Source organism: Haliaeetus leucocephalus, unplaced genomic scaffold, assembly GCF_000737465.1.
Source record: "Haliaeetus leucocephalus isolate CR32 unplaced genomic scaffold, Haliaeetus_leucocephalus-4.0 Scaffold177, whole genome shotgun sequence".
NCBI lineage: Eukaryota > Metazoa > Chordata > Aves > Accipitriformes > Accipitridae > Haliaeetus > Haliaeetus leucocephalus.
Genome location: NW_010972613.1, coordinates 737472 through 751366, shown reverse-complemented (window position 1 = coordinate 751366; position 13895 = coordinate 737472). Strand labels below are relative to the sequence as shown.

General features: G+C 47.0%; 1 protein-coding gene across 4 annotated transcripts in view; it reads left to right on the top strand.

The window, feature by feature from the left end:
* The window catches only part of EPS8L2 (EPS8-like 2), a 43302-nt gene that overhangs the window by 13723 nt on the left and 15684 nt on the right, over nucleotides 1–13895 (top strand). For 3 of the 4 annotated variants that reach the window (XM_010564316.1, XM_010564317.1, XM_010564314.1), the window contains 8 exons: nucleotides 1496–1560; nucleotides 7476–7637; nucleotides 8494–8643; nucleotides 8789–8868; nucleotides 9020–9159; nucleotides 11304–11383; nucleotides 11882–12008; nucleotides 12367–12455. In XM_010564316.1, coding sequence (XP_010562618.1) covers nucleotides 1496–1560; nucleotides 7476–7637; nucleotides 8494–8643; nucleotides 8789–8868; nucleotides 9020–9159; nucleotides 11304–11383; nucleotides 11882–12008; nucleotides 12367–12455 — 893 coding nt within the window. Of the gene's footprint in view, nucleotides 1–1495; nucleotides 1561–6942; nucleotides 7089–7475; nucleotides 7638–8493; nucleotides 8644–8788; nucleotides 8869–9019; nucleotides 9160–11303; nucleotides 11384–11881; nucleotides 12009–12366; nucleotides 12456–13895 lie in introns of those variants that run through there. The other variant, XM_010564318.1, reaches the window with a different exon arrangement.

Genomic DNA, 13895 nt, shown 5'->3' with positions numbered 1-13895 from the left:
CTGGAAATCCTATCCCGTTCTAGGCAGGAAAAATCTAGGTGTGAGGCTGCATGTTACATGCAGGGGCACACACACTCCTGAGGAAGGACATTTGCAGAAATCCTGACAATCAAAAATACTACCAGCATTTCTTGTAAGTCTTTGGGGAGTATTTGTCTACTAAAGAGTGACATGCTACTAAAAATATAAACTAAGGGAACATTTTGGAAAGTTTTACCTAGGTCTTGCACTACTTCACCAAAAGATCCTTTTTTATTTTTATAAATTTGGAAACTGACTGAATGAGTTCCTATAAGGATATTCATTTTCTAGGTGCCAGCCTCTTTAATGAGAAATTTGTTAAATGAGACCACATGCTCCGTGTTCAAAGAAAAGGGGAAAACAAGAGAGACGCCAACATCTCTGAGAAGGCATTAGAGAGCGCTTTGAAGTAAACCACAAATAAACTAAGATTAATATATACATCTTTAAAACACAAGGAGCCCTAACATTTGCTGCATTACAAACCCCCTTGGTTGTGACCGTTGCTACAGAGGACAGGATATTCTAACACAAGCTTTAAGAAGGGTGAAAACATATAAAACTGCCATTGCATTTTCTAAGCGAACCAGAGATCAGAGGATGTCCTCTGCTGGTGAGGAAGATGTTTTCAGTTTGGATGTTCCCAGTTCACTCTGGGCCTGGACAGTTACTCCTCTGCTATTCAAGCAGAGTATTTATAAGGAATCCCTGGGCAAGTACCAATTCACAGTAAGAGCTGACAGGGTAAATTCTTGTAGGATTATATTCAATAGCCTCATGAAATTCCAAGCAATTTTTTCCCCAATTGCTCTTTACTGCCACCTTCCACTAGGAAATGCGGGAGGTAATGAAGATTTGTTGCCTCAAAAACTATTGTACAAGAAAGCCAGGTTCTGACTGGCTGGCCTTGGTCCCTACAGCCCTTCCTATCTGTAACTACAGCCCTTTACTGCAGCTTGCCAGGAAACGCAAGAAAGCAAACTAAAAGCGTCACAGTAGTGCAGAGGGTTTCTTCTGGAAGATGATTCAAAGGGCTGTTATGTCCAAACTGGTGGGTTGTGGTTGGATTTTTTTCTTCTTGCCATGTGCATGTCATAGCCTTCTGCCAGCCTTCTCAAGCCACTCCTCACTTCCCCAGCCCTCTTCTAAGAGCTTCCCTAATTATTCGTTGCCTGGGGCTTTCCTTGACACTAGGTTTAATTTCCTCCACAAATTGTGCTGACCTCCAGGAATCAATGTATCAGCAGCATTAAGGGATACAACTTGAATGTGTACCCTACACACCCAATTTGCTGATCTTGTTATAAAAGTTAATGTCATTAATATGTCTTATTATTCCCAATACTCTGATTGAAGCTGGAAGCTCAGAGACTATGAGAAAGACTGTAGCAACCCATCATGAGAGCTGTAATTCTCAGACCTTAATATACTGATAAACAGCCACTACAATGAAGGTCTCTTCTTTTTTTTGCAGAACAAAGGAAAAAGTATTCCAACTCCAATGTCATTATGCATGAGACTTCACAGTACCACGTACAGGTGAGTATGCAATGAAATGTTAAGGGCTGAAAGGCCAACATCAGCAATAGATGCTGGTAACGTAATGTGGTTTGTTTGTCTCAGATCTTCATTAGGCCAGAGAAGAGTTGGGAACCTTCTTAAAATAAGCAAGTATCTCTCTTCACACCCTGAGAAAGGCAAACAGCAAAGCTGCTTGAAGCCCCCTATTTCTTTGCCACAGTTCCTGGCTCCCGGATGCCTACAGATAAACTTGCCTCCTGAGCTTCCCACCCAGCTGGGTCCTTTATTTCTATCTCCTGGACTGTAGGACACACTTTCAGCCTTAGCCATCCACTGTAGTTTCACTCCTTGAGCTGTAGGTCACTGCGGTCCTGCCAGCCTGGACCCTGGGGCTGAGGCCACACAGGTCCTCTCAATCACATGTAACATGCCACTGAAGCTGGGGTCATCTGGGCTTCTCATCCGATTCCTTTGAGCACAAAAGGGTAGGAGAGTAAAGAGCACATGTAGGTGGAGCACAGGAGTTTCTCCACCACAGACACGTGGAGGAGATAAACTAAAGGACTATGAGAGCAGCACAAGTCCTGAGACAATTCCTGTCCCAAGACTGACCCCACTCCTTCTTACGAGTCAGAGGTTTCAGGCTGGACCAGATCCCTCTCCTTTCTTTTCTCTCCTCTTACACATTGCCTGCTCTGTCTAAAATCAATACCAGCCCTCCTGCCATCTTTAATTTTTCTGCTGCTCCTCTCCAACTCCTTGATTTGGAGAGCAGCAGTTGTTCCATTATGGTATGGCATTATTTGAAAGTCCAAGCAAATAGACTCCATATAGCTCACAGATCCTCCCACATGGCTACAAACAGCTTTCCACAGCACAACTCTGAATCATGCTCAAATCCTATAATAAAGCCGGGTCCAGACTTCGATGGCTCCTCCCTCATTGTATAACACAGGTCATCCCTGACCATTTAACTGCCCCTCCCTTGGATCCCACACGTTTCTTTGAACTGAAGAGTGGGAGAGACACCCACATTAGACAGACTGCTTTGGGGATGGGGAGGGAAACAGAGACTAGTCACTGTTTCTGCATGTCCAGTGTGTTGACCTGTACCGAAGGCTCAGAAGTTACTGGCTTGTCCCCTTTCCCTTGCTGGGCTACACCTAGGACCAGTGTCTGGGGACATTTTGAGGTCAGCAACCCTGTCCTCTTGCTATGAGGTGTGACATGTGCTTGGGAGGTCACTGTCTTGGGGACTTGGTGTAGAGCCAGCACTAATCAGTCATTCAGCTGGACACTTTCTGTCATTACAGCCTGCAGATGGGAAATGGTGGACAAGAAGGGAGGACAAACACGATCATTAAAGAATGTGAAGTGGGTTTAATTACATATGGACCTCTTTTCTACTTTAAATTTAAATTGAAAATGGCATACGAAACCATCATTTATCAAAAATATATTTCCTTTCTGAATCATCAAGATTCAGCAAATTAAAGTGTTGAGTAACTGGGGAGACGAGAAAGGGGGAAAAAAAGATATTAAAAAGACAAGGGAAATTCTGTACTAGGAAACAGGAAATGGAGAAGCTGCTGTCATCTCTCCCTCCTCTGCATTTGAAGGAGAGTAGTGGAAGCTGTTGTCCCTCTTGTCACCCTGTGCTTCAAACCCTTCTCAATCAGCATGGACAGACAGGTTAAAAGCAGGGTTCCCGTGGTGGTTACAGGAACTCATCTGCCCAAACAACAGAGACCACATTGACTATCATCTTTCAGCTCTCCCTCAGCTACTGTGTCCTCTCAAGTAATTCAAAACCCTTCAACCATGACAGGCATTAAGCCAAATTAATCTCTCGGCGTCACAGACATCCACTCAAAAAGAGGAGCCTGCCTGGCCACCCTGGGCCCGGTGACTCCGGTAATGCGACACTCGGGTGCAGGCCAGCATGGGAACAGAGGTGCCCATCTGAGGCCAGCTGGACAATTCATCACTGAAAACCGGGCAAGGCAAGAAAGGAAAACACTTTATGAGGTTTCTATTTAGTAGATGGGGCCCTCTCTTCTCTGGTTTAAGATCCCAGTCCAGGAGAGAGCTTAAGTACACGGTTAGAAATAAAGGAGCCTGTTCAGTTGCTTAAAATGAAATTTAGACTTTTAAAAATACTTGTTTGGAAAGAGGCCCTGGTTTCCATCGGAGAAACTAACTCGATGGCCAGCTGCCCCATCAGTGGGGCCCTGCCAGTTATCCCCATCAGTGACTCCTACCAAATAAAGTCACTCATGGAAGCAGAGAAGGGACTTTAAACAGTGACACGTACATGAATTCTTCATTAATTATGCCGTATGCCACCCATTTGAGAGTCTCTACCTTGAACTTTGACCAAGGCAAACAGGATTTCAGTGGCAGGCAGCGAGGTAGGAAGAGGTTTCCTCACACAAGGCATTTTATACCCTTTGAAGTAATCTATAAGCTCATCGAAGTTTCATAGTGGACAGAGTCATTGCCCAGTCTTACAAAAGCTACTATATTTGAATATCCATCTGGATGAAAAGGGTTTTTAATGAGATAAATCAAAGACAGTAGCAAGCTTCTCTCCCTCTACCAGTATTTAAAGAAAAAATATTCTGAGTCTCATTTAGACAAGTAGCTTTCCCCTCCATGAAAATTAACTTACTTAACAGTAAACAACAAAAGAATTTATGAAGATTGTAAACCTGGCAGTTAAAATAATAGAAGAGATAAGAATGTCCATCATCAGGTATAAACCAGTTCTCTTCACTGCTCAGAAAGCAGAGGGTTTGTCACTTCTGCACAGATAATATTGACTTTGCGAATACCTTTTCGTGCACTATTTTACAATTACAGTAATGTATAATTCAGCATGTTTTTCATATCTGATTGCACGGCTAATCTCAGCTTTCAGCTCAAATACCTGCCAGGAGTTTTATTTAGACAGTGCCTTGCCCAATACCTTTGCTTTAAGAACACAGGACTAGGTCTTGCACTCTGCAGTGTTTATCCTCGTCCCTGCTCTTTCCAGTCTTTGTGAAGAATCCAACAACCACCTTAACAACAAATTGGTCACCACAAATCCTCTCCACCCCTAATTCCTACCATTGACCATCATGTTTAAAGACTCGGCCCTTTCTGCCTGTCAGGGCTACCAGTGCTTTAAATCTGAGCCTTTCCCCCTGCATCCTCCTTGTCTGGAGCCGATCGCAACAACAATTCTTGCCTGTGCTTCAACACGACTGTCCAAGGCTCCATGGCCTAAGTACACACATACCCCTCGGATCCATCAGGTCTGTATCAGACCCCAAACCTTCACAGCCTCTCTGAGGTCCCTTCATAGCCTATTTCCACTGCAGGACAGCACTGGTTCCCTCCCTGGTGCTGGAGCAGGGTCAGCTTTTGCTGCTGCTTAGCCTGCTTCGCATTTCCCTGGGCTTCTACAGGTAAAAAGGACTTCCCAAGCAACTCCCTCACCCTCCTCCGTTGTTCGCTGAGGCTATACCGATTGTGGACGCTACCCATTGGGTTATTTAATCAGGTCATGAGCTGAGACTGCTACTGGGAACAGAGAGATTTTTGCCCAGCCCTTTCTCCTTCTCTTCCTGCATTTTGCAGCTCTTACTTGCTAGTCTTCTGGGACAAAGACTGTCTTTTTGTGCCATGCTGGATCCTGACCCCCAAATGGCACCACTGTAGCAGAGTCAGCACCAGAAAGAAACTGCCTGAACCCTACAAAGGTTATGCCTGATCACGGGGAGAAGGCAAAAAGACAAGGGATCAGAAGGAGAAAAAGCCAGGCAAAACTCATCCCTGTACAAGAGAAAACAAAGAGCCTTTCCAAATTTCACATCCCAATTTGTGGCTTGCTTTAGACATACCCCATTTTTTCAGCTCTTGCTTTGAAACCAGGCTGCAGGATTTGTGCACAAAAGACAAGCAGGAGGTCCCACTGCCACCATACACACAAACGCTCAATGCCCAGCAGGACTGTTTCTGGCATTGCCACACTGTTGCCTTCAGCCCCATAGCAAAGGCATGCAAAGCATCTGCTCTACCTGTAGTACCTGGGTCTCCCTGCCAGAAGGGTTGATCTGTTCCATGGCTCTTCAGCTGACCCGCAGCTGATTCAGCAGCAACATGGTATTTACCCTAATGCTATTGAGTAGGGGAAGCGGGGCGAGAGGGTCATGCTGGTGGATGGTCCATCAATATTCCAGGGAAGAAGGAGCTAGGACTTGGCCTGATCCACCCCCTGGCAACAGGCCCTAGGACCAGCTGTGGCACAGACACCTCGGTTAGGCCTATAGCTCGCCCATCAAAAAGCCTCCTGCTTTTCTCTCCTGGAGAAAGTTGGTTACAACAGGGAAAGCCTTCAGCTGCTTTCCCAGTCAGGCACATTCTCCTTACCTTCTCCTCACCAGGAACATAAGCAGGGCAGCAGAGCGAACAAGGTGAAACAGGACCATTTCCTTTTCCTTCCTGATGTTTTTTCCCTTCCCCTGTTGTCACCTGAACACATGGCCTGGCTGTGCTGTCACTCGCACAGGGACAACTGCACAGAAAAGAGCCTGGCTGCTTTGAGCAGGCAAGGCTCCCAGCTTCTCCTGCCTTGCAGTCCCCTCTGCTGGCAGACTCAAGTTCTCCCCATCCACAGAGAGCAGCGCTTGCTCTCGCTGGCTGCTGATCAGAGTAGAGATAAATAAGTTACCTGGATTTCTGGAGTGGCCTTCACCCACTGCTAGGGGGGCGCACACGCACCATCTGGATGCAACACGCTTCTTTCTGCAGCCGCCTCCCTGCCCTGTCCAGCATTCCCCTCACGCAGAGCCCCAGAAGCAGTCCAAAGCCTGCAGGCGCAGCTCGATTACACAAATTCTTTGTAAATACAAGCGCCAAGCGCCAGGCTTGGATCACTGTGTGCTTCAGGACACAGGTAGAGCAGGGATGGAAAAGCATGCGAGTGCAGTCCTGTCTGGGACGTTACCACCTTACCTGAGCTGCTCCTGGCCCAAGTGCACACACAAGGCAGCGCAAGAGGGGAGGACAGCATGGAAACCAGGCTGGCAGCGGGCAGAGCACTAGGTTGGGTTTACAGGACCAGCCTAGTGCTGGAGGGAGGGAGGGAGGAAAACGAGGGTAATCTAGCAAAGCCACAGTGCAGGACAGAGGCAAGTAGCAAAAAAATCCCTTCTTACAGTCAGTGATGCCTATTTTCACTACCACGAGGGCTGATTTAGGTACTTTGGGGGGGAAGGTAACATGAGGGGATTGAAGGGCTGGTATAGAGTGAGCTGTCGGGTTTGGAGCTGTCTTTCAGACCAGGTAGTTTTGCAGCGCAGCTCAGAAGCTCTCTGGTGCAGCTGTGCTGCCTGTCGAATTACCCGGAGCAGGGGACCTGGCCAAAGCCCAAGCATCATGTGGATCCCACCTTGGCACAGAGGACTAACATTTGCCCATGGCTTGCGTGAGCTCTTTGCCTGGGACAGATTCCACACAGGGAAATCTGCTACGCAAGATGAGCAAAATGCAAGTGCTTGGTAAGTGAAGCTTAACTACCTTATTTAAACTTCCAAGCCAGTTTCAGAAAAGCCAGGGGACTAACCTGTGCGTACAAAGCATTTGCACTGCTGGATGGAGGCCAGAGCTGCTAGAATTGACATATGATGAGATAAATATGCAAGCGGTAAAACTCGTTATGAAAACCCTTGCTGTGTTATGAAACCCTGATCTTTCACCACTGTGGCCAGGCTGGTACTAACAACCAGAACGTACACTTTCTGCAGCTACTCTTTCATGCCTGTGCTCAGAAGAGCAGACAAACAGTAGTTCAAGCCTTTAGAGATGGCTTTTCACCATTGATTTACAGTACACACACCACCAAATCTTTTTCACCTGTTTTTTTCCTCCTTTCCCTCCAACTTCAGCACTTGGCCACCTTCATCATGGACAAGAGCGAGTCCATTGTGACGGTGGACGATGCTATCCGAAAACTCATCTTGCTCAACTCAAAAGAGAAGATCTGGACACAGGAGATGCTGCTACAAGTGAACGACAAGTCCATCCGCCTGCTGGACTGCGAGTCGCAGGTACCCAGCGCTCTGCGAGAGTTACCCACAGACTGATGCACAGGGTGCAGTGTGTCCCCTTCCCGTTCTGCCAGACAGGGCCATTTCTAAAGAACCCAAAGAATGGCAAATCACTACCAAAATCCACTCCTGGGTGTGCAGGGGTTGGCTGACTCCAATTCAAAGGGCAGGTAGGTGTGGGATGATTTATTCACGGCTCCAGAGCACAGATACTCCAGGTGAAAGATGCCTTGAACTGTACTCCAGGCCAACAGTAAAACTGCTTTCTGTGGGAGTGATGCAGACTTACAGGTCCACAGAGAGCTGCATAAAGCATAAGCAGAGAGGGAAGAACATATTACTTGCATTAAAATAACACGCAGGATCACCTGCCTGAGAACAGTGCCCCATTTTGACATGTGACACACATACATACACATAGGACACTTAATCTGAGCGGAAAGAGCAGCTAGATAGTGGGAGAGGAATGGTGCTGCCCTGATTTTAGCAATGAGAAACCAAACAATATTAGCCCAAGATCATCCAAGGAGACAGTGGGAGGGTAAGCCCCCCACAGAAAGCATCTTTCCTCCCAGTGCTCTGCTGGGATGCATGACAAGTGTACTGGTTTAGGTAGAGCACAGCAATATGATGATGGTGAGCAACAAAGCTCAAGTTATTGAGGTCTCACACTGGGCCCCATATTCAGGACTCTGAGGAGAAAAAGAGGCCACCTCTATTTGCCATCCACTTCTCTCCTATTCCTCAGTCCCAGGTCTCTCTCCTCAAACAGGGATCCCAGGAGTTCATACACAGGACCATTCCCCATCAGTTCGATAGTTCCCCATTGTCTCACCCCTTCCTCCTTCTCTTCCAGGAGGAGCTGGAGGACTTTCCCCTGCCGACAGTCCAGCACTGCCAAACAGTGCTGAATCAGATGCGCTATTCCTCCATCCTCCTCCTGGTGTGTCAGGATTCAGAGCAGCACAAACCTGACATCCACTTCTTCAACTGCGACGAGGTGGAGGTGAGCAGAGCCCTCCTTGCTGGTGTGAAACAGAGAACAAAATACGCTCCTAGCTGCCTGCCAGTCCCTTCTTCCTTTGCCTGCTTAGAGGCCTCAATCCTTTCCAAAGCAAGGCCCTTAAAAACATCCCCATTTTATCTTTGAGGCGGAGATGGTTCACGAGGACATAGAAAGTGCCCTGGCAGACCACAAGCATGGGAAGAAGATACGGCCACAGACACTCAAGTAAGTACTACAGGGTATAGCTAGGAGTAAAAATACAAATAAAAAAAAATAAAGAAGCAGCCCCGTTTACAATGGTGCATTCACACACCAGTCTCTCAGAAACAGGATCGGCAGCCACTGACAGGGTTGTTCTGCGTTGTTTCCCTTGCAGAGCAAACCAAGAAAAAATCAGGCAGAGACAATCCATCCTCCCACCGCCGCAAGGGCCGGCTCCCATCCCGATCCAGCACGACATGCGAGGCTCAGGGATGAACAGGAACCGGGTGGCACCTCCCTCCCAGCACAATCCAGGTACTGGCAGCGCTCAGTGAGTCTGTCCTGGGGACAGGGGACTCGTTAGCCTGGACAGCCAGCTCTCCTGAAATGGCCTGTGGTCATTTCAGGCCCTGTGTTGCTGGAGCACAGGGAAGCCCCGTGTCTTTTCACTGTGTTATAAAGTTAACACAGACACATACCAAAGGCATAACATCTTGTTGGATCTCTGGCTGTGCTTTATAAATGCCTAAAAATTGGGCCGCATCTTCTCAATGGCAGTTTAATAAATCAAAGCTCCTAGAAACTCCTTGTGATGACACCTGTATTTTGGGGATACTGAAATTCCCAAAAGAGGTGAAAGCCCCTCATAAAACTGAGCAATGATGTGAAGCTTGGACCAGGCACTGGTGATCTCAAAACGTACAGACAAGACAGACCTGTTCAGAAAGGCAAATTCCTGGCTCTGCTGACTTCACAAAAGCCAAGATTTCACCCTCAGAAATCAAGAGGTTTGCATAATTCTCCTAGAGTTGAGTGTGGAAATGCAGATCTGAACTCACCTTGCCCATGTGCTAATCTAAAATCTTATTCCAAAACCATCCTGACCTCAGCCCATTTGAGCCGGCTTGAAAAAACTTGTATTTCTCTCTGTAGAAAGAAGTAACAGAAATAAGCTATTCCTCTGACAAAAGCTCAAATTGACTAATACGATGAGCAAACTGTAAGCCTTTCTTATCACTGCCTGTTGTACCACCTTCTCTTAGGATTAATTTCTAGGTTCAAGGAAAACATGTAATCAGGATACTATAAGAAACTCCAAACGCCAGCTGAGGAGAGAAAACACTCGTTTCCCTGGGATGGGATCTGAAGCCAAGCAGCTGATCTGGCAGCCTGTTTCAGGTCCAGCTTTGCATAATGAAAATAGATCTGTATTTCAGAGCTGGACCGTGTAGAAACATCTATATTCTGACGCACAGCAGTTTTTAATGAAATGGCCACCCTTAACTCTGCCCTTCCCAGGATGCTTAGCATAAAGCTTTAAGTCCATTGCTTACATCAGCAGAGCTGGGCATTTACCCAGGCAGGATTTCTGGATCTGAGAACACAGAGCCTGGCACGAAAGCAGGTGACAGAAGAAAGCCTTGAATGATGCCTGGTTTGCTGAGATCGCTTCTCCTTTGAAACACGCCTTATTACTTTTTCTACAAAACCTGTCAAAACTAATCACTTCATCTTAACACTTAAAGATGACGCACATTTTTCATGGTCCTTTGCCAAAACTGCCTCCCCTGTTCTCCCACTTTATATATCCTGCTGTCCAAACACCTGGTGTGCTGGTCCTTTCAAACTCCATTTCACTGAGCTGATACATTATTCTTTTCACAAGAGGCCACCTGAGCAATTGTTCACACTGAAATATCACCCCCTCACTGAGTGTCTGTCTTCTGGAAGCTGGGAGGTGCCTGGTTTTTTATTGCAAGAAGATTTTTTAATACACATTAAACACACTTGAGAGACTGCACATGCATTTGTACAAAAATGCTGATTTGTGCATAGGCCTGCCTAAATATCAGTCATGCAGAATTCCTGGCATGCTGCTTTCTAGCAAGTGACAGTTGCATTCACTTCCCGGTCTTATTTCTTCCTTCTCAACTACTACTTAGTTAAACTGGTACCTCTGGGACAAGGAAGGCTCCTGCAGAAAGCCGGGGGTTAGAAGAGAGGGTGGGAGTTACTCTAATTGCACTTTACATACATGCAGAGTGCTCCACCATGCAAGTGGTGGCTCTTCAGCTCCTCTGCAGGTGTTAAGTCAGCTTAGATGCATCAAAGGCAAAGGAGTTAGTGACTCACAGCAGCTGGAGACCAGCACTTGCAGGTCTCTACCCATAGCTGGCCACTCTTCAGGATTCATTCACTGCTTATACTTGAAAACTGGCAGCATATTGACACAGAGGACTGGTGGGCAGGTGCTGTGACCTTGGAAGATTTAATCGGCAACTTTGATCACCTCCTGCTCTTTGTGATCTCCTGAGGTGCTCTCATAACCCAGAATAAACAACCAAGTTGGGAGTTACCATCCCATGGTGCAGCCATAACACATGGGTCCTTGCATTTAACGCAGCCTATTTTCAACCTCTGATAGTGAACATATTTTTCTCTCCCTCCCTTGTTTGCAGACTATGAACGACGAGGCTCCAGCTCTCATGACCACGAAGAGTCCCGAGCCATCTTGGCACAGAAGATTGAAAAAGAAACGGTTGGTAACAAGAACAGTGCACAGTCAATAGGCAGAAGGAGAGGGAGAAGAGAAGAAGGAAGCAAGGGGCTCCTCCACAAGCAGACATTTTATGCATAATCTAGTCATTGTTAAACATATCTACTGTGCATAAAGATATGGTGAACAAAAGCAAAGCTCCATCACTAGGTCAGTTACAATCTCCTTTGACCTGAGGTAGCTCTGCTGATTTCAGAAGGTCTGCTCCTCCCCAGCCCACAGTCCAGCCTTGGGGTTATTTTCCAGACATCCATTAGCAGGGGTCACTTGTCACATCAATAAGTAGAACACACAACCAGGCACAGCTTTGTGTTTGGAAAGTGATGAATTCAGCTTAATTTCATGCCTGGATTCCCCATTTCTGTGCATTCTTCCAGGAAATGAAACAGGCAGAACGGCACCCTCTGGGATTCAGGCTTCCCAGCTGCGTGCAGTTTGGGCTCTCTTTCACCTTGGTTTGTTGCATTTCTCTCCTCACAGCAAATTCTGAACTGCACTCTGGATGACATCGAAGTGTTTGTCGCCAGGCTTCAGAAGGCTGCAGAGGCGTTCAGACAGCTCAATCAAAGGAAGAAAGGGAAGAAGAACAAGAAGAAAGGACCAGCAGGTACAGTGCAGCACTGAAAACAAAAAGGGAACACAGGGGCATGGATGAAGGTTGGGAGGAGACCTCAACTCACATCCTAGCAAGGCCAGATTGATGCAGCAGCACGGCTATGGACCCAACAGCAGCTACACCAGTTTGGAAGGTGCTGCTGGTCTGTGGGGACCTCTTGTAGAGCACAGAGAACCTAGTGAAGCCTCCAACACAGCGAAAGACTTTGGCTTTTCTTGAACCCTTGATTTTTACTAGTTCTAGTCTCAGCACGCATTATTGCTGTGTCTTCTGCATGCCAGCAAGATGAAACTTGCCTGAAAAGGGATGCTTTAATTAAAGTGTCTTTCTCTCCACCTTCTCATGAAAGAGGGCATGCTGACTCTTCGAGCAAGACCCCCAAGTGAGGCCGAGTTCATCGACTGCTTCCAGAAAACCAAACTGGCTTTTAACCTCTTGGTAAGACACTGAGGGTGTTTTCGTCCCATGCAGTGACAGGGCTTTTTCCCAGTAGTAAGCATTTAAAGTGAAATTTGAACTGAAAACATTATCAAGGGACAAAGGTGTGAATTCCAGATTCTTCATAATCCAGAACAAACATTGTGTCAGGCTTGCGCAGGTTTCTTGGGGCAAGTTGTAAAACCGAAACTAGAAGTATAAAGTCCAGGATGGAACTGAGCAGCCAGGAGCCTTGCAATGTCTGGATCTCTCTTCAGATGAAGTCCTGACTTAAAGCACTTGTGAAGCCATGAGCTTAGAAAGCCAAGAACTGCCATGCCCAGCTTGCTGATAGTTGTGCAAAGGCTTATACAGACATCCCCATTCTAGATAATCGCTTCTGCTTGTGGCCTTTAAATATCTGGGTAGTTTTGTGACAGCTTTAATCCTTGCTACCCTTACAAGCATAAAACAGAGGACTGTAAATATTAAAATAGAAAAAAAAAGTCTTATCTACTTAAATTGTTCTAGCCAATTCTGTCTACAGGGCAGCTGTAAACCTGCCTCAGCCAGAGGCCTGGAAAGTCTCATGTTAACAATAACTGATGTCCCCCATTGCCCTGAGATTCCTGGCTCCTCCTCTCTTTCTCCCCTGGAGGGGCTGCTGCGTTAAGAAGGGGATGCAGGAGCATAAAGATGTTCCCAGTGCTGCCAGCTCCGCTTAGTGAAGTGTGTGAGACGAGGAGGATAACGAGCCAGAAGGAAATTCTGCCAGTTCTGACCAAACTTGCCCAGTGAACACAGCCAAACATCCTTCCTGCAAAGTTATCAGTAAGGAAACCACAGAGATTGTAAACAACCTTAATGCAGGACACCAAGCTCCAGCTGCTTCTTTTAGAAGCAAATATGCATACGTTTTTGCCTGCTCAGGACCAGAACTGAGTCTTGGAAGTGGCAGCTCTGGGCCAGCAATCACTGCTCGCACAAACGGATCAAGTGCCCTGCTAAGACTATGCCACACATCCACAGTGGGATGTTAGGTTCCCTGAAGCAGCAGCTGAGGATTCTCCAAGCGTAAAGAAATCCCAGCTGGCCTGTTGCATCCCAGCCCTTTCTGACCACTGACACAGCTGTGATAAATACAGTGGAATCAGTGCAGTCAGCCAAGCTCTTTGTCACAGCACAGCCTGCACTGGAGTTAGTGTCCTTCCCTGGACACTGCCAGTCATGCCATGCCAGTCGTGCAAGTGTGGATCTATGCAAATGCTCTGGCACAGAGCCCCCATGCTCAGCTCCACTGCTGTTCCCCTGTCAGCAGCGTGGGAGCTAACGTACAGGAAATTCATTCACGTACCCAAGCTCTCCCTCTACTCAGGCCCTGAACTTTGCTGCCCCCGTATTCACAAATCCACAATGAGCAGCTGATCTCCTGGCGAGAGGCGGGGGGGGGGGGGGGGGGGG